General features: G+C 40.1%; 2 protein-coding genes across 4 annotated transcripts in view; one reads left to right on the forward strand and one right to left on the reverse strand.

Moving 5' to 3' along the window:
- The window catches only part of LOC110961775 (VPS52 subunit of GARP complex), a 32,887-nt gene extending 22,566 nt beyond the window's left edge, over nucleotides 1–10,321 (forward strand). For all 3 annotated transcript variants that reach the window (XM_051955840.1, XM_051955841.1, XM_051955842.1), the window contains 7 exons: nucleotides 1,993–2,116; nucleotides 2,203–2,298; nucleotides 3,785–3,892; nucleotides 3,994–4,059; nucleotides 4,974–5,085; nucleotides 7,040–7,158; nucleotides 8,014–10,321. In XM_051955840.1, the coding sequence (XP_051811800.1) occupies nucleotides 1,993–2,116; nucleotides 2,203–2,298; nucleotides 3,785–3,892; nucleotides 3,994–4,059; nucleotides 4,974–5,085; nucleotides 7,040–7,158; nucleotides 8,014–8,160 (772 nt within the window). In that variant the 3' untranslated portion in view covers nucleotides 8,161–10,321. The remainder of the gene's footprint in view (nucleotides 1–1,992; nucleotides 2,117–2,202; nucleotides 2,299–3,784; nucleotides 3,893–3,993; nucleotides 4,060–4,973; nucleotides 5,086–7,039; nucleotides 7,159–8,013) is intronic.
- A 1-nt stretch (nucleotide 10,322) lies between these two features.
- LOC127536180 (uncharacterized) lies at nucleotides 10,323–19,701 on the reverse strand. Its single transcript, XM_051955848.1, has 7 exons — nucleotides 19,575–19,701; nucleotides 18,508–18,551; nucleotides 16,578–16,937; nucleotides 15,732–15,822; nucleotides 14,202–14,380; nucleotides 13,526–13,576; nucleotides 10,323–13,175 (listed from the first exon to the last, which is right to left on the reverse strand). Exons 1-7 carry the CDS (start codon nucleotides 19,664–19,666, stop codon nucleotides 13,093–13,095), a joined length of 900 nt encoding a protein of 299 aa, XP_051811808.1. The 5' UTR covers nucleotides 19,667–19,701; the 3' UTR covers nucleotides 10,323–13,092.
- Between the last annotated feature and the right edge of the window lie 631 nt (nucleotides 19,702–20,332).

Here is a 20,332-nt window from a genome sequence, read left to right on the forward strand (position 1 = left end):
AAAAACCTCCTAAAGAGTCTCTCCTTTAGATAAAAAACCTCCTAAAGAGTCTCTCCTTTAGATAAAAAAACCTCCTAAAGAATTGCTCCTTTAGATAAAAAAAAACCTCCTAAAGAGTCTCTCCTTTAGATAAAAAACCTCCTAAAGAATTGCTCCTTTAGATAAAAAAACCTCCTAAAGAGTCTCTCCTTTAGATAAAAAAACCTCCTAAAGAGTCTCTCCTTTAGATAAAAAAAAACCTCCTAAAGAGTCTCTCCTTTAGATAAAAAAACCTCCTAAAGAGTCTCTCCTTTAAATAAAAAAACCTCCTAAAGAGTCTCTCCTTTAAATAAAAAAACCTCCTAAAGAGTCTCTCCTTTAGATAAAAAAAACCTCCTAAAGAATTGCTCCTTTAGATAAAAAAAACCTCCTAAAGAATTGCTCCTTTAGATAAAAAAACCTCCTAAAGAGTCTCTCCTTTAGATAAAAAAAACCTCCTAAAGAGTCTCTCCTTTAGATAAAAAAAACCTCCTAAAGAATTGCTCCTTTAGATAAAAAAACCTCCTAAAGAGTCGCTCCTTTAGATAAAAAACCTCCTAAAGAGTCTCTCCTTTAGATAAAAAAAACCTCCTAAAGAGTCTCTCCTTTAGATAAAAAAAACCTCCTAAAGAGTCTCTCCTTTAGATAAAAAAAACCTCCTAAAGAATTGCTCCTTTAGATAAAAAAAACCTCCTAAAGAGTCTCTCCTTTAGATGGAAAAACCTCCTAAAGAGTCTCTCCTTTAGATAAAAAAAACCTCCTAAAGAGTCTCTCCTTTAGATGGAAAAACCTCCTAAAGAGTCTCTCCTTTAGATAAAAAAACCTCCTAAAGAGTCTCTCCTTTAGATAAAAAAAACCTCCTAAAGAGTCTCTCCTTTAGATAAAAAAACCTCCTAAAGAGTCTCTCCTTTAGACAGAAAGGTGCTGATGTTTTCAAAGATTCCTTCTCTTGTTTCTCTGTTCTCGTTGGTAGAAGGTTCTTCCTCATATTCTTGCTCTGGAGTCGGACAGTCATGTTGAGATGTCGCTAAGTTGTTGTCCAGTTTGAAAACATCAGTTTCTACAGATTTTGAGTTCTTCAGTGGAATTTAATTTCAGCCGTTAAACATATCCAGTCTTTTAAGGTAATGAGATTAAAGGCTGAGACTGAGAGACAACAGGAAACACACCAGACTGAATATACTGAGATTTAAAGTCTCCTTTATGTGGATCTGTAGCTGCACAAGCTGTAAAATCCAAACCAGAAGATCCCAAAATGAGTCCTGAACAATAAATCATAAATGTTTTACAGGAAATACATAAAACTGCCCAGATAACATTCTGAAATCAGATAAAACAGTTTTAACTGATGAAAATTATTAGAAAACAAACACACTAAACATCCCACTGGACTGAGATGGATGGTGGACACCAGCGTATGAGGATCTGCTGGACCTGGTAGCCAGCAGCTGTTTCTGTATCTGGTAGAACATGCATTTGGACTCTTTTAGCTCTACTTTTGGTCTCCTGCTCCTGAGAACGTATCTGCTGCTAGACGTTCCTCTCAGTTCTCCAGATGGTTTGTCTAGATAACTTGATGCTAGGAGAGCTCTGAGGATGAACCAGAGCAGTAAAGCTGCAGATGGTCAGATAAAGAAGCAGCTCACATGAAGCTCCATGAAACCTAATGAAGTAGCAGATACTGGCTGCTTTGGGAGGTTATAAAGGTTCTGTGTGCAACCTTTCAGAACCACCAGAGTAGAAGCATCTCAGACCAAATAAACTGGAACATCTGCCTCCACTTTTTACCTTCAGTCTCAACCAGAAAGTTGTTTTCCTGAGAGACAACAAAAACCAACACGCTCACTTAGAGGAATCCTCAGATCAACCTGCTGCTGTTTGCTGCAATAATCTGGTTGTATATATGTTTAAAACCTTTTTAAATCCCAATGATCCATGAAGAATGGTGCTTTAAGCTGCAGATCTTCTGCTCAGGTACTGGGAGGCCGTCCTGGAGCTGCTGTGGCCGAGGTTCGACCTCATCCTGGAGATGAACATCCACAGCATCAGAAACACTGACCCTCAGAAACTAGGAGTTCTGGACACCAGACCACATTATGTAGGTACACACACACACACACACACACACACACACACACACACACACACACACACACACTGTTGATGAGTGTTTGTTGGTTTCAGATCACACGTCGTTACGCAGAGTTCTCATCAGCCATCGTCAGCATCAACCAGACGTTCCCTAATGAGAGGACCAACGCCCTGCTGGGACAGCTGCAGGTAACACACACACACACACACACACACACAGAGAAAAATACAGGAGGTCCTCAGTTTACGACGTCCTCGACCTACAGCGTTTCATCGTTACATCAGAACTGGTTACATGGAACTAGTTGATGAGCAGAGCGGATGAATACGTCGTCACACGGTGCTATCAGACGTCTTTGTCTCCATTCTCTGGTTCTACTCCACCTTGGATTGTGCTACATTCACTAACTTTTTACCTTCATTATGGCTCCCAGCGTAAGTCAGACTCTTCTGATGCTGGAAGAAAAGGAAAACGTCTCCATGGAAGTGAAATTAGACAGAATAAAACGCTGGGAACAGAAACACCGACCAACATGGGTCAAGTTGTAGAAACGGGTCAACATGTTCTGTTATCTTCTAGTAAAATGATTCATACATGCATGAAAGTCGTTGGTATTCATGACTTTTTGAAGAACTGATCCATATCTAACCTGGCAATATCCAGATTAATAATTGTGCAGTACTTGATAGTACTCCACAATATCAATCTGGGACCGCTCCATGTAAATCCGTTCGGAGGAAAGAGGCACGGATTGGACAATGCAACAGTATGTCCCGCCTCTGACAGGTTTGTTTTTAGCCAATCGCGGGATCTTCACAACGAGCGGAGCCAATTGGTAGATTAAACTCTGACCAAAACCCGTAGGTAAAAAAGCACAAACAGCTTTACCATCCAGAAATGAGCAAAGCGCCTCTCGTTGTTCTTCCTTCAAAGAAGCGATACGAGATTCAGCTAAAACTGACTTAATAGCAGCATCTACACGATCGTTGTCCTCCGTTGTCGTGTTTGTTTTGATCTACTGACGCTTGGTGTCGTCTTCACACTCGGATATCCCGCCCCACACACGAATACTGCTGCGTGATTGGCCCGAACCAACTTGGTTCTGTACGAACAGTGAATGCGGGAGCGGAGCAAGATGGTTTCTTGAGAGATTTGTGAACTCACAAATATTGCGAGAAATCAACTTGCTGGCAAGGTTAATCCATATCATGATGCACGGAACGGATTTGTTAACATTTTCACTGGAGTTCAGAATTAGGGTAAAAATCATCTTATGTAGATCAGTAGGAACGGAACTCTGATAGAAGTGGAGGACCTCCTGTATCATAGAAAATATTCTAAGATTCTAAATGTTCTACAAAGTGTAAAATATGCAATGAATAAAAATGTACTTAATTGAAATGGATGGATGGATGATGGATGATGATGGATGGATGGATGATGATGGATGGATGATGATGGATGGATGGATGATGATGGATGGATGTCCTGTCTGGTACCACTGAGGAAAATCAGATAAAAGTGAATCGGAAGAAACTTCTTTAGTCTTCAGTGTTTTTATCATCAGAATACGTTAGGTCTAACTGAGCTGATTTAATTGATGATTATTGTTTTTATTATTAGAATAATTTCAGGCTGAGCTGATTTAATCTGTGAGGTGTGATTTATTTCCAGGTTGAGGTAGAAAACTTTGTGCTGAAGATGGCGGCTGAGTTTCCCTCCAGAAGAGACCAGCTGATCTTCCTCATCAACAACTATGACATGATGCTGAGTGTCCTCATGGTGAGACAGAACCAGAAGCACCTGTGGACCTTTGTTCTAAACACCACGGATCTCAGCTCTTCTCAGGAGGACTTACTGATTGTTTTTGTGTGTTTGTCCAGGAGAGGGCAGCAGACGACAGTAAGGAGGTGGAGGGTTTCCAGCAGCTGCTTCTGGCCAGAACACAGGTAGAGATAACCACTAAAATAGCTTTATTTATGTTTAAAATAAACAAACACGCATTTATAATATTTCTCTGGCTTTTAATTAATACATTAGATATTTAAATGTTTTTTTGATGTTATGACAAAATGTTTAGACATTTTTAGATTTTTTAAAATTAATATTTTGGGACATTTTTACATATATTATGAGTATTTTTTTAGGTATATTATTATTTCATGTGCATTGTATTCAGGCTTTTTATTATTTTCTGGTTGATGTATGTTTGTGGTATTTTTCAGATAATTTAGTAATATTTGCTACAAAAACAAAAACTTTATCTTAATAATATTCACACAATTCTTTTAATTTTAAAAATATTATTTTTAATAATTTTAGAAATATTATTTTATTAGCTTTTTTTATAAATAAAATTGATTTACACATAATACACTTTGTAATCTTTAACCATCCGGAACATTTTAAACACTATTTGTCTTTTTATAAATATTTATCTGACGTTTGTCATGTTATTTTATTACAGTTAATATTTTTCAAGTATTTTTAAAACTTAATTTAAAAAAACCTGACATTTTATTTGTGCTCATCTGACATTGTATTATGATTTTTAGTATTTTCAGGTATTTATGACATAATATTAAAATGTTTGATATAATATTGGGGCATTTTTAAAACATTTTTCTTTTCTGAATTATGTGTTAATAGCATTTTTGACATTTTAGACAAACAGTATTATTATAATATTCTAAGTATTCAGGCTTTTTGTAAGATAAGTCATTTAAGTACAACACAGCTGTAAATTCCAAATATCTAAATATTTATTATGTGTGAACAGATTAATTTCTGATCGTGTCCAGAAGGTCAGATTGGAAGACATCCGAGGTTTTCTCTCAGTTTCTCCTTCATGTTTTGTCTGCAGGAGTTTATCGAGGAGATTCTTTCTCCTCCGTTTGGAGGGATGATCGCCTTCGTGAAGGAGGCCGAGGCTCTGATGGAGAAAGGCCAGCTGGACCGACTGAAGAACGAAGAAGGTGAGAAAAAAGGATTTTCTGTTGGAAGTAAAGCTTTAGGAAGGAGGAGGTTTCTCTGAAATAGTTTATTTCACCAACATTTACTGAGGTTCAGATCAACTGTAAAGTCTTCAGAGCTCAATATTCTAAAGTTTATGTGTGCTTTAAAGTGCAGAGGTCTGTTCTGTAAAGGATTCCTGATGTGGTCCTTCATTAGACCTGCTGCTGTCTGATAACCTGTTTACCTGCAGGCCTGTTCCCCGGTCGGCCTGTTCCCCGGTCGGCCTGTTCCCCGGTAGGCCTGTACCCCTGTAGGCCTGTTCCCCGGTAGGCCTGTACCCCTGTAGGCCTGTACCCCTGTAGGCCTGTTCCCCTGTAGGCCTGTTCCCCTGTAGGCCTGTTCCCCTGTAGGCCTGTTCCCCTGTAGGCCTGTTCCCCGGTAGGCCTGTTCCCCGGTAGGCCTGTTCCCCGGTAGGCCTGTTCCCCTGTAGGCCTGTTCCCCTGTAGGCCTGTTCCCCGGTAGGCCTGTTCCCCGGTAGGCCTGTACCCCGGTAGGCCTGTACCCCGGTAGGCCTGTACCCCGGTAGGCCTGTTCCCCGGTAGGCCTGTTCCCCTGTAGGCCTGTTCACCTGTAGGCCTGTTCACCTGTAGGCCTGTTCACCTGTAGGCCTGTTCCCCGGTAGGCCTGTTCCCCGGTAGGCCTGTACCCCTGTAGGCCTGTACCCCTGTAGGCCTGTTCCCCGGTAGGCCTGTTCCCCGGTAGGCCTGTTCCCCTGTAGGCCTGTACACCTGTAGGCCTGTACCCCTGTAGGCCTGTTCCCCTGTAGGCCTGTTCCCCGGTAGGCATGTTCCCCTGTAGGCCTGTTCCCCTGTAGGCCTGTTCCCCTGTAGGCCTGTACACCTGTAGGCCTGTTCCCCTGTAGGCCTGTTCCCCTGTAGGCCTGTTCCCCTGTAGGCCTGTTCCCCGGTAGGCCTGTTCCCCGGTAGGCCTGTTCCCCGGTAGGCCTGTTCACCTGTAGGCCTGTTCATCTGTAGGCCTGTTCCCCTGTAGGCCTGTACACCTGTAGGCCTGTTCCCCTGTAGGCCTGTTCCCCTGTAGGCCTGTTCCCCTGTAGGTCTGTTCCCCTGTAGGCCTGTTCCCCTGTAGGCCTGTACACCTGTAGGTCTGTACCCCTGTAGGCCTGTTCCCCTGTAGGCCTGTTCCCCTGTAGGCCTGTTCCCCGGTAGGCCTGTTCCCCTGTAGGCCTGTTCCCCGGTAGGCCTGTTCACCTGTAGGCCTGTTCATCTGTAGACTTGTTAACTCTCTGGACAGACTCGGTTTGACCACCTTTCATGCCAGTGGAACTTTATTGTCTCTAAAACCTGCTGCTGTCATCAGAACCAGGTAGATTTTGTTTCTGCAGTTATCAGCTTCATGTAGCCGACAGTTTTGTGTTTCTGCAGGTGAATGTTGTTCCTGGATACCTGAACACAGCCTGATTACCTGATATATGGACACCTCAGAACTCTGGATGTTTAATAAAACCATTAAAGCCCTTGGAGAACTTGTGATTACCTTCCAGATAGATCTATCCTGTTATCTTAAGCACTGATCAGCAGGAAGCTTCTTTCACTTCTGGGTTTAGTTCTGGGTTTAGTTCTGTTTTACTGAGTAATCAGCGGCTTTCATTCCTTCGCTTTAGTTTCTGCTTTGTGGCTCTGAAGCAGCAGATTCACCCTTCAGCTTCACACATCTTCTATCTTCTGTTTCCTCACACATCTTCTATCTTCTGTTTCCTCACACATCTTCTATCTTCTGTTTCCTCACACATCTTCTATCTTCTGTTTCCGCCCACGTCCACCACATGTGAAACTAAATGAGAAGTTCTGACTCCAGTTAGAGGGAAACATGAAACCCTGACAGTGTCTGAATTCACTGTAGACCAATAAAACCTTACCTTCATGTTCAGCTGATTTAATTTCTGTGTCTCTGAAGCTCGAATCTCTCAGCTGGTTCGGGGATTTTCCAGCTCCTGGAAACAGTCGGTGGAGGCGATGAGTCAGGACGTCATGAGGTCCTTCACCAACTTCAAGAATGGAACCAGCATCATACAGGTGAGGGTTAGAAGACAAGTCCAAAGGGATGTAAAATGACCACAAACACTCACAAAACAACCATAAAGTGACGCTGAATGCTCCCAATGAGATGTTAGAGAGGACTAAGAAATGCAAAATGACTCCAGACGAAATAAAAATGTTCCAAAGAAGCCCAGAATTGTGCTGGTTCTAAAACAATCCAGTTATTAAACCATCCTGACATGTTGGTGTTTGGCTGCTGGACAGTTGTTTTTCTCAACTGATGGATGGTAACAGCTGATTTAGTGATTTTACTGTAAAATAATAAGAACTTTAGATTTAAATGTGAAGACGTTTGAGTCATCAAATTTTAAGAAAGTTTGTCAGAAAACCTGAAGCATTTACAAAGTATATATTTATTTAAACAAGGAATGATTTTATCAAACTGATTTCATCTCAATAAATAAATCAGCTCTCAGGTCTGAGAAACTGAAAAAATGAATGAAGTTTTAACATTTAAAAAAGTCTAATTTTGTGTTTTTGAGCAGAAATTTTCTATAAATCTGATAACCTGAGCATCAGTTATAAAACAAGCTCTGATGTCAGATATGTTTAAATTCCATTTTCTCTAAAATAAAGTATGGAATTAAATTATGGAACAGTCCCTTAATAAGATGGAATATTTAACAGATTTACAAACCGAGTGTCTGCAGGCAGAGTTTATGTACAGCAGATGAAATAATAATTAATTAAACCTGCTTCCTTCTGCCCAGCAGCTATCTCTGATCTCCTTCTAGTCATGGTTGTTGTTTCCATGAGGTTCAGGACTTCAGACTGCAGTAAATGAGTAGAAATGAGCCAAATAAAGCCATAAACTTCCTGTTCCTCCTGCAGGGCGCCCTCACCCAGCTCATCCAGTACTACCACGGCTTCCACAAAGTCCTCAACCAGCCCACCTTCCGCAGCCTGGCCGTCCGCTCAGAGCTCATCAACCTGCACCACCTCATGGTGGAGGTCAAGAAGCACAAACCCAACTTCTAGCAGGGAGACGGTGACTCCTGGGTCCTCCCCGTCTCCTCCTGGGTCCTCCCCGTCTCCTCCTGGGTCCTCCCCGTCTCCTCCTGGGTCCTCCCCGTCTCCTCCTGGGTCCTCCCCGTCTCCTCCTGGGTCCTCCCCGTCTCCTCCTGGGTCCTCCTCGTCTCCTCCTGGGTCCTCCCCGTCTCCTCCTGGGTCCTCCCCGTCTCCTCCTGGGTCCTCCCCGTCTCCTCCTGGGTCCTCCCCGTCCTCCCCGTCTCCTCCTGGGTCCTCCCCGTCTCCTCCTGGGTCCTCCCCGTCTCCTCCTGGGTCCTCCCCGTCCTCCCCGTCTCCTCCTGGGTCCTCCTCGTCTCCTCCTGGGTCCTCCTCGTCTCCTGCTTTAGTCTATCTCTGGAGAAGGTTAGCTCAGATGTTAAGAAGAAGGTGTGATCATTGAAGATCAGAGGTGAACCTGAGGAGCCCACACATCTCCATCTGTCTAAATGTTGGTTATAAAGAGGTTCCAGTGATGTTCAGGGTGTTTTTGATTCTTTAGTTTCTTTACAGCGACCAACAGAACTGAACCGAATGATGAAGAAAAACCTCCAAGTCCTGCTGAGTCATCCTGTTCCTGTTAGTTAAATCCTCAGAAATAAGAATTAAATAGATTCAACCTGTTACTTAAATACTCGAATAATAAACAGAAGAAGGATTTAAATGATTACTGTCCATAAACTTATTAGTCAGTTCTGAACTCGTTTCTCTTTTCTGTTTGTATTAAAGCTCGACTAGCTGTTGTTCAGCAGCGTTTAGTTTTTGTGGATCTTCATAGAAACGGTTCAGACATCTCTCATGTATGTAGTCTAACTTTAGAGCTCATTCTGCTCATATACTGGTTTTTATCGTTTTATTTTGGGCTTTAATGTTCATAAAACTGGTTCCATTTGTGTCTGAGCTGTAAGTGATGCATGTCTTTAAATGTTGTGGTGGGAAGATGTGATTATTAAAGAAGAATCAGCAGCTCTATGAACTAAAAGCTGTTTATCACCCTTAATCCAGAGTTTAACGTCCAGAGTTCTTCAGTTCCTTCCGCTGGATTCAGATGCTGGTTTGAAGTCAACTCTGGATCTAAATCAGGAAGAACTCTGAGTTTGAGGCCTTATTCTGGGTTTCTGAGGTTAGTTTAAGATCTGAGCAGCTCAGAGAGTTTATTTTTCTGGACTGAGATCAGTTTGTATTCCCAGAATGCTGAATCCTGCTGTTCTGTCTTTAATTCTCCATGTTGGACCAGAATCTCCATGTAGTTTTGTTCTGTTCTGACTTAGAGCTCATATACTGCTGATTTCCTGTAGTTTTATTCAGGGTTCTACGAGAACAGGTTTACATGCTTTAATGTTCAGACACATCCTCTCAGTAGTCTCTGTGTCTGAAACTCTCCATTTTAGCTTCTGTCTGTTTCCGGCCGTCCTCTGATTGGTCAGAACCAGCCAAAGTCAGGAAATGTTAATTCTAAAACGTCTTATCGGGCGATCTAACAGAAGCATGAAGAAGAATGAACATGTTTCTGACGTAGACATGAACTCCCTCCAGTGTTTCTAAATTCAGAGAGCTTTTACTGAAACAAAGGAATAAAGCAGAACTCTGGTTCTTTAATGAGGCCAACAGACGTCTGATCTGATCAGAAGATTCTTCTTTATGGTTTTATAGAACATGGAGGAGTTCTCAAGGATGTTAAAGTAAAAATACCAGAGGCTCTCTGCAAACTTTAACATCTCATGAATGTGTGGAGTAATAGCAGTACTACTAGTAGTAATAGTAGTATTAGTTTCAGCAGCAGGTTATGATTAAGTTCTGTTAGAAGCAAACTTTAGTGTTGTCGTCTGACCAGGTTTGTTGACAAGAAGAAATCTGATCCTGTTCAGCTGTCTGATGAAGGTTCCAGAGGGTTAACTGGGTTTATTTGGTTAATTGGGTTATTTGTTCTGTTGATCTCTGTCCAGAATCCACGGCTGCATCTCTTTCTGTGAATCTGAAGTCTTTCTTCTGTGAACTGACGGTCTGATGAAGGTTCCAGAGCGTTAGCTTCTACAGGTTGTTGTGCGTTGATCTCTGTACAGACTTTCTATGTGTGAATCTAAAGTCTTTCCTCCGAACCGACGGTCTGAATAACAGAAAATGACTCCCTCTGCTGCTGGTTCTTCACCTCTTTATTCCATTCAGAAATGTTCAGTAATGCACACAGTAATCCACTTCATATTAATACTTTTATTTATACATGCAGTTAAATGAGTTTAGTAATGATTTTATTAATGGAACATTTTCACACTAAACAGATCACAGCAATGAAACAGAACTACATTACAGTTAATTCTAATAAAGACAAAATCTTAGTTTTTTTTTCTTAGTTTTCTTTACAATTACATTCAGGATTAGTTACTGATTATTATTTTATTCTGAGGAATTTTAACACTTCAATAACATAAATATAAATGGGTGTTAATCGTTCATTATAAACGTGGATAATTCAGGTTATAGTACTTTGTACTTTCAGCTCTGGTTGATGGTTTCACTTCATTCTTTGTCCTGTTAGCTGCTTCATGCTGATTCTAGAACTCTCTAATAGATTTGCTGTTATTTTGTGATTTAGCTTCTGGAACTTCTTTCCTTCCGGTTCAAAGACAAACATTTTCTAAATTATCTGTTAAACGGTTTTAAATTGTCACAGCAGACAGTGAATGTAGGAGCGAAACTGACTGAAAACTCACTGATGACTTTACACACACGATTTACAATTTAATAAAACACCACTTTAATACATAAACATGAGCTCACATTAAACATAGAACTGCTTTTATCTGCAGCTGCCACCAAACCAACAACCAGCTGACTGAGAAACCCACACTGAAATAATAAATCAATAAACCTCTAAACTATTGACCATAAACTGGTTCAAACCACCTATCGGACTCTTAAACGCTTTAATTCTTCAAACTCTGTGTCTACATCAGTTTAACAGTGATTATTGGCTCTTTTCTTCTCAAATATTAGATTTCACGAACATAAAAAAGACTTAAATCTTTCAGACTGGGTTTATCTCCTGTTTCTGTGTTTTCCCCTAAAAGGTTCAGAAACGAGCATTAATTCAATCATTTACTAACGTTTCATGAAGAATTAAAGAAAAAGAAAGGTGGATTTTTCACAGTCTGATGAACTAATGTGATGATCGGCTCATTATTGACCCATAAAGCAGAACATTTTTAAACAAAGACATTCATTAATAAGTTGTCCATCGGGAACATGGAGGAGCTGGTCATCTGTGATCTCTGGAGGTGTTTGTGGATTCATCAAAGCTTCGCTGTTTCTCCATCTCAGATCATCATCAAACATCTGATTCATACAATCTGGATATTTACAAAAACATCTGTCAGATTTTACCCTCACAGATCGAGTGTTTCCAAAAAAAAAAAGAGTTTTCATTACAGTGGACGTCAGCCGTTTTCAGGATGTTTGTTTGAAATTAAATCTAAAAAATAAAACATCTCAGGAAGTGATAAAAATAAAACATTAAATTTCTCCTGTAATTTCTCATCTCGACATCGACTCAGAATAAATATAAACTGATCAAACAGTATAAATTTAAACTGATAATACAGAAACAAACTGTAGCTTCATGTTAAATAATCCAGAACTAAATACACAGAGAACTTCTTAATATGAAGTATTTGTTCAGGAAAACCAGAATAAAGTTACTCCAGTTGAACTTTTAGAACTGAGCAGGAATGAAGAGTTATTACTGGTGGATGCAACAGATTTCTGGAGTTTCAAAATGGTTCTCTAGGAAAAAGATTTTATTTCTTGTGAGCAAATTAATTATTCATTTATTTTCAGATTCCATTTAGAGGGAATAAACCTTTGGTGTGAAGTAGATTTCTGTAGTTTAATTTCTCTGAATTATCTCCACATCCAGTCATCAGGATCTTTATAATAAAACTAAATCCGGCCGTCTGATTATATATATTTAATGTTAATATGATGAACTGATGTCAGAAAGACTTTAAAGGTAAATGTATTCTTTATTGAGAATAAATTTACCTCTAAGGTTTTGCTCACATAAGTTCATCAGATTACCAATAAATATATATTCCACCACTCCAACAGAGGATGGTGTTTGGTTTTATTATGTTTATAATGATCGAATCACAGATAATTCAAAAGTTATTAATTATATTTGGAGAACCACCATGAAATCCAGAACTCTGTTAGACTGAGATTATCAATTTTTTTTAGATTAATAATAATAATAAGAAGAAGAACAATATCTGGGTTATTATTTTTACTATTATTATTATTATTATATCTGGGTTTTTGAACAACTTTTCATATCTGCCCAATCAGTCCTAAAGGCTAAATGAAAAATAACTTTATTCTCATTTTTGTGATTAATATTTCATGTTACAAAGAATTCTATGTTTTGTTCTATTGTGATATGAAATATGTATTTATCAGAAGGTACCACTCGCTGAGTTCTGCATTTTATTTTGTTAATTTGTGCTTAAAGATGAGACTTCTCCTGACATAATCCAAACTGTCTCATCTAGTTGTCCAATACTTCATTTTCTGAATGATGGGATGAAGAAACAGCTTTTATCTTCAGTTCTTCCTGAGATATTGATATAGACTAGATATGAGCTAAAATCCCACAAATGTCTTATAAATATCTTCTATATATCCAGATTTTAACAATCTCAGACCAATCAGAGATGGTTGAGCAGAACTTGTTTGAAAAATGATTTGAGATGTTTTCCAGCGTTTATGCTAAGCTAAGCTAACCTGAGTTTCATATTTAACGGAGAGATTAGTGAGTGGTTTTAAAGTTTAGGCTTTAGATCCATCAGTATTCTGCTGCTGTCTGTAGTGTGGAGCTTCATGTTCCTGCAGCTGATTTCCAGAGAGACTGACTTAGAAAACATGAAGGATGTGGAAACTCCAGACGAGTAGAGGCACGAGGAGAAGATGTGAGCATCTGCTGTGGACGGCAGCACCTGGAAGACATCAGAGGCCAGACGGGTTATTCCTGGCCAGGTTTCATCACATTTCTCATCTGAATCTCATTTAGCTTCAGAAGTCTGTTAGCAGCAGACTGAAGCAGATTTTGCTGCTTTAGATGTTTCAGTTTCACTCAAAACACAAGAATGAAACTGAGATGGTAGATCATTTCACTCTATTTACATCCAAGTATCATATAAATACAAATGTTTTTAACAGTTATACCAAGAAGTATGCTAGCATTAGTTTGAAATGTCCCTGTAGTCTTAACATGACTTTAGAAGTAAACAGAATAAATATACATTCATCTAAAATCCTTCATCCTTTGGAGATGTTTGATTCTCACCTGTTGGTCGGTGTTCCAGCATCGGATCGACTCTGGCAGCCGTGGAGTTTTCTGCAGACAGAAGAGTCAGAAGAGACGCAAATTCTAATCAGATAAAAACAGTTTCCAGACAAACCATATTTAAAACTCCTCATCTTAATAGAGAAAACAGCTGATATCACAGGACGACACGTTGTCATTTAAAGCCTTCAAACCGTCAACAGTCAAACTTTAACATGAGAACTGGAAAAACGGTTCCAGGTGGCAGAATCCAGAAATAAAAACCCGTCAAACATTCTTTGTTCTTCGGTGAAACCAGTTTTCATAAAAAAAAAACAAAAAAAGGAAAGATTTGGTTTGAATGACAATTTTAGATTTTTTTCATTTCTGATTCCAACGCCTGAAACTTTTTGATCTAAGAAAGTTGTAAAAATCTCCATGAGGCTAGACAGCAGAGAGTTCCTTGTCTTCAGAGTTTTAGGGTTTGATTTAAAATAAGTTCCAGATCAGAGCTCCTTTCTTCTGATTTGAATCTAATTTAAATCTCTGAACTAATGTGTGGAGTTCCTGCTGGACTCAGCAGCATCTCAGTATTAAGGTGATGTTCCTAAATCCTCCATCTGATCCACGCTTCCATCAAAGACATGCTTCTGTTTGTTAACCATGATGTGATTTAATGAACCTCCACAGATCTCACCTTCCACTGAGAGCTGCACGGTGCTGACGGCCAGGCCCTGTCCGTCCAGAACTTTGTACGTTCCTTCATCAGACTTCTTCAGATTTCTGATGGTCAGCTGCTCCTGGAGAGGATGTTTCTCCAGATGCCGAGTGTTTTTATCCCCCCTCATCCACACGTCCGACCACACCGAGCTGTTCCTGTGGAGCACAGAGAAGAACTGATCAGAGACAAAACATTTATCCTGAAGGAGATACCGAACATGAAAACGAGATGCTGCCTGATCCTGGAACTGACAAACTATGGAGAGACAGAAGACAGCACATGATGCTGATGTTACTGTTCAGATTTGTGTGTTTCAGCCATCGTTCCTGTAGAAGGAGAAACAGTTCTACAGTTTGATGGTAGAGACGTCCTCCTGTGGCGTTGGAGTCCTGACCCTTAGTTGTTCCCAGACAGTCCTGATATTATATGAGGACTATCTGATAGTTCTCAGTGATTCCTGACCCTTAGATGGTCCCAGTCTGAAGCTGCTCTGATGTGACAACAGTGTGGTGTTCAGGAGATGAGAAGCTTCATCTTTAATACTAAGCAATTTCCTCAGGGTCCTCCACCAAAGACTCCAGCTTCACTGCGAGGACAACAGCAGCTTTCTTGATAAGCTTGTTGAGTCTGTTAGCATCGATTGCCTTCACCCTGCAGCTCCAAAACACTGCAGCAGATGCAGAGGATGAAGCTGACCACCAGCGAGTGGTACAACATCTGTAGCATGGTCCTGCAGACGTTGAAAGATCTTTGTCTCCTGATCGTGTTCTCCAGAGACCTTACCATAGAAGGAAGATGCTTGTTAGTTCCTCCTTCTCAACCCTCCGAGGATTTCGTGTCTCATGATGGCAGAATTCTGTCGGAGGCTCATCAGCTGGACCAAGGAGTCAACAGTAGGACGCTGGGTTTCCATCGCTAGGACGGGAATCCGACAGAAACATCAGACATGAGAAAAGGACTCCAAAAGTACCAAGAACAGTGAGTGAAAGTGAGAAGCTCGTCTGGCCAGCTGCCATCCAGGACAGCCTGAAGTCAGCATCAAGAAGACTTCAAAGTTCAGATCCACAGCAGCTGCAGCTAAAAATGGAAAGGCCGGTGACTTCCATCGTGGGTTTATGTCCTAAAACCATCCACCTACTCTGAAAAGTTCTGCCATTTACAAGTATTTTTTTCCCTTGAAACTCCACATGCTGTCTCTGTTCCATCTAGTTAGCATCTAGTTTGTAAGAACACTTTATTCTGTGAGTCATAACATTTCCAGCAGTTTAATGTACTGCAGCTCCACACAGGCAGTCATTTACAGAGGAAGCGTCTTTGTTCAGATGTCTTCTGGGAGAAGAAGCATGAGCGTGGGAGCAGAGATGAGGCAAACAAAGAAACAACGGGTTGTAATGGAGAGAAAAAAACATCAGAAACCCACCAATCCACCAGCACACTGTCCATCTGTGAGCAGAATCTGAGGATGTGGTGTTGGTTTGTGTTTGACTAAATGGATCAGCAGCTCACCTGCCCTGAAACACCAATCTGACGGAGCGAGGAGTGTGGAGGTCCACCACCAGGTCACCACCAGGACAACGAGACTGATGGGATTTATGGTCTGAAAGGGAAAACAAAACTAAATGAATCAATATTATTCAATAAAAAATATCCAGAAGAAAGAGATGGGATCAGATTTGAAAGGACAAAAAGATGAGAAACAATTAGAAAATCCAAGATCTGAAAGGATTAAAAAAATAGTTTGACATAACAAGAGGATAAACACGACGATTACTGATGGTGAGAAACGGGAAGTAAAGAGCAGACATGAAAAGCAAACAAAAGAAATGTTAAATACCACGGAGAGGAAATGAAATTAGAAAATACAAGTCATGAGAAACAGATTTAATTTAGTCATGAGTGGTTATAGGTGTGAAATTGTGAACTAAAAGATGATGTACAAATCAGCAAGATTCAAAAGGAAAAAGATCAGAGGACCAAATAGCCAAGAGTAGAATACTTATTAAATAAGGTAAAAACATGAGAAGCGCAAAATAAATTGTTGAATTAATTGTGTTCAGTCAGAAATCGTGCTCATAATTAACATGCCATTAGTGTTCAGTCTTACAACTGACATTGTGTGTGTGAAAACCCTTCAAGTGTCCAAGAACCAGAGTAAATAATATTCTATCAGATTTTTCTTATCCGTCAGTCACAGAAAACCAGAACCGTGGAAAGTTTTGGGTTTTTTGTGTGTCAAGCAGCAAAAACAGTCTGAAGTGTTTGAGTTGATTTGTTTTACTTCTAACAGTACTGGTGTTTAAAGATCTATCATGCAACCCAAAATGACAACAATACAACCTCCTCCAAACCCACCGAACACGGACAGCTTGACGCTCTGGATGAAGACCCGGGTTCCTCTGGACCTCTGTCCGTCCACTACCATGAAGCTCTCGTATCTCCCGGTGTCTCCGATCTGGACGTCGCTGATGATCAGGGAACAATCCCCGGATCCCAGCTGCTCCTCCGGCACCTTCACCCGACCCCTGAACTCGGCCCCCTGATACCGGTCGTTACCCCGCTGTTCGAACACCGTGTCCGACAGCGTGGCCCACTGGACGTGGCAGAAGGTCGGAGCTTCACCCAGACGGTCCTTCCAGCTGCAGGGAAGAACCGCCTGGCTGCCCACCATGGAGGTGATGGACAGGGACCGGGTGGAGGGCAGAGAGGAGGAGTCTGGGAGGAGAAGGTAATACAGGAAAATATGCTGTTAAAATATACTGAACAGGAAAGATGTTTATAGTAGTTCAGTGTGCTGAAAGGAACCCAAGTTAGTTTGTAAGAAAGAGCAGAGAAATACTAGAGAAAGACCAGAGGAAGACCAGAGAAAGACTAGAGAAAGACCAGCGAAAGACCAAAGGAAGACTATAGAAAGACTAGAGAAAGACCAGAGAAAGACCAGAGAAAGACCAAAGAAAGACCAGAGAAAGACTAGAGAAAGACCAGAGGAAGACTAGAGAAAGACTAGAGAAAGACCAGAGAAAGACTAGAGAAAGACCAGAGAAAGACTAGAGAAAGACCAGAGAAAGACCAGAGGAAGATTAGAGAAAGACTAGAGAAAGACCAGAGGAAGACTAGAGAAAGACCAGAGGACGACCAGAGAAAGACTAGAGAAAGACCAGCGAAAGACCAAAGGAAGACTATAGAAAGACTAGAGAAAGACCAGAGGAAGACTAGAGAAAGACTAGAGAAAGACCAGAGAAAGACTAGAGAAAGACCAGAGAAAGACTAGAGAAAGACCAGAGAAAGACCAGAGAAAGACCAGAGGAAGATTAGAGAAAGACTAGAGAAAGACCAGAGGAAGACTAGAGAAAGACCAGAGGACGACCAGAGAAAGACTAGAGAAAGACCAGCGAAAGACCAAAGGAAGACTATAGAAAGACTAGAGAAAGACCAGAGGAAGACTAGAGAAAGACTAGAGAAAGACCAGAGAAAGACTAGAGAAAGACCAGAGAAAGACTAGAGAAAGACCAGAGAAAGACTAGAGAAAGACCAGAGAAAGACCAGAGGAAGATTAGAGAAAGACTAGAGAAAGACCAGAGGAAGACTAGAGAAAGACCAGAGGACGACCAGAGAAAGACTAGAGAAAGACCAGCGAAAGACCAAAGGAAGACTATAGAAAGACTAGAGAAAGACCAGAGGAAGACTAGAGAAAGACTAGAGAAAGACCAGAGAAAGACTAGAGAAAGACCAGAGAAAGACTAGAGAAAGACCAGAGAAAGACCAGAGGAAGATTAGAGAAAGACTAGAGAAAGACCAGAGGAAGACTAGAGAAAGACCAGAGGACGACCAGAGAAAGACTAGAGAAAGACCAGCGAAAGACCAAAGGAAGACTATAGAAAGACTAGAGAAAGACCAGAGGAAGACTAGAGAAAGACTAGAGAAAGACCAGAGAAAGACTAGAGAAAGACTAGAGAAAGACCAGCGAAAGACCAAAGGAAGACTAGAGAAAGACTAGAGAAAGACCAGAGGAAGACTAGAGAAAGACTAGAGAAAGACCAGAGAAAGACTAGAGAAAGACCAGAGAAAGACTAGAGAAAGACCAGAGGAAGACTAGAGAACACCAAGTTCTGCTTTTAGAATCTGAGATGATAAATGTCCTGAAAATTTGAAAGGTGAAAAAACTGAAAGCAGAAAGATGTTTATATACAGTATTATTATACAGTATTATATTATACAGTATTATAATACTGTAAATTATATTATACAGCATACAGCAGAGTTTAATGTTTTTCTGGACACTCACCGACTAAATCTACAATCAGGAGACACTGTAGATGTATGAAAAACCTGAAGGACAGCAAAGAAAACACCACATTAGACAATAATCTGATTACCAGAATACAAAAATCTCATTTCTGTGTTTTTATTAAACATAAAAGACACAAAACTAGAATATTATAGAGTTGTAACCTCCAGAGTACAAATCACACACGTCAGAAAAGCTTGTTTTTTTATTTGATTAATACCAATAATCTAATTCTATCCACATACCACAAATTTATTTTTGCATAAAGTCAATAAATACGACATTAATGTGTCCCAGTTTGAGTCTAAAAACAGGATTAGGTGAGATTCTGTTCATGTGTATTCTCAGTGTGTAGTTTTAATGTTTTAGTCATTATCTGTAACATGAGACCAGGCTGGACCTGTTTTTATTATTATTATTATCATTATCATTATCATTATGTGTAATGTATGAGTGTTTCAGGAGAAATGAAACTCAGTGGACCAGCAGAGAGAAGCAGCGTTCTCATTAAGTCTTTATTAGACCAGATGACACATGACTCTGGTTTAGCTCATAGACATGAAGAAAAAAAGGACTGTGTCCAGTTATGGGTGGAATATACCTTTAAAACTATAACTTGTTTATTAGAAAGTACCATTTAGATGGAGTAAAGCTTTAAATCCATCAGTCTGGTACTCTCTGGCAGTGATCCAATGAGATGTTGTAATTCCAGACGTGAAACTGTTGATACTCTGGTCAGAAATGAAACTAACCCTACCACGCTGATAGAAATGAAACGCTGCCAGACTGATTTAAGGTGTTTTCTAAGAATGACTTCCTCTGAAATGAAACTGATCCTGCAGCTCTGAAAGTAAATATTGATTTAAATATGAACTAAATACTGATTTAAATATGAACAAAAGACTCATTTAAATATTCAGTCTTGCACTCATTTACTGCCACGTCTCATCATAAAACGTCTTGTATGACTTTTACAGGGCAATGCATATGGAAATCATAACGACAATAAAATAAATAGTCATAAATCATTTGTGTTTTTCAGAATAAAGTGCAGCGTTTCTCACCAGAGTTTTATTTTTCCTGTTTTCATGTTGTCCTCTTCGTGGAGAAACAGTCCAGTCTTCTTCTCTGCCCTCCACCGTGGTTGGTTTCTCATCAGACTGTTTTCCTTCGCAGCTCACCGCAGTTTAATCTCTCACCGCTATAAGTTTCGATTTCCTGTCGGCACCAAAATAAAAGCACCAAAGCTGGAAAGGTCTCACGGTTTAAAAAATAAAATAAAATACTGGAAGTACACACTGTCTAATCCAGCTGTCAGGATGTAGCTCTTATTTCCTGATTTAGTGTTATAGTTTTAATTTTATCCTTTATTTTTATATATTTCAGTGAAGTTATCATTATTTCAATATCACATTTAAAACAGACAGTGCTGCTTTACAGCAGAGATTAATGTTACAGATGTAAATTATGTATCATAGAAAACTTCTGTAATTTTAATAAAACCTCTCAATGTCACATCTTATAGAAAGCTGACCTACTTCAAATATTAAGGTAAATATTAAAATTAAGGCCCTAACATCATATAGAAATCTTACTTATACATTAAAAGGTTAACACTCTACCTAACTCCTGTTTTTTAGTTCTGGACCATTGGATTTGTCCAACCTTTAATCAGGTGTAGATTTAAAGTCTTATGACCAGATTTAGTCACCAATGCACAGACTTGTGTAGTTTTAATCACAGATGACAAGAGAACGATGACAAGCGTTAGACAGCTCTGGATTTTTGAAAACGTTACGACAACATTTAGCTAACAGCATGA

Source organism: Acanthochromis polyacanthus, chromosome 11 (assembly GCF_021347895.1).
Source record: "Acanthochromis polyacanthus isolate Apoly-LR-REF ecotype Palm Island chromosome 11, KAUST_Apoly_ChrSc, whole genome shotgun sequence".
NCBI classification, from domain to species: Eukaryota; Metazoa; Chordata; class Actinopteri; family Pomacentridae; genus Acanthochromis; species Acanthochromis polyacanthus.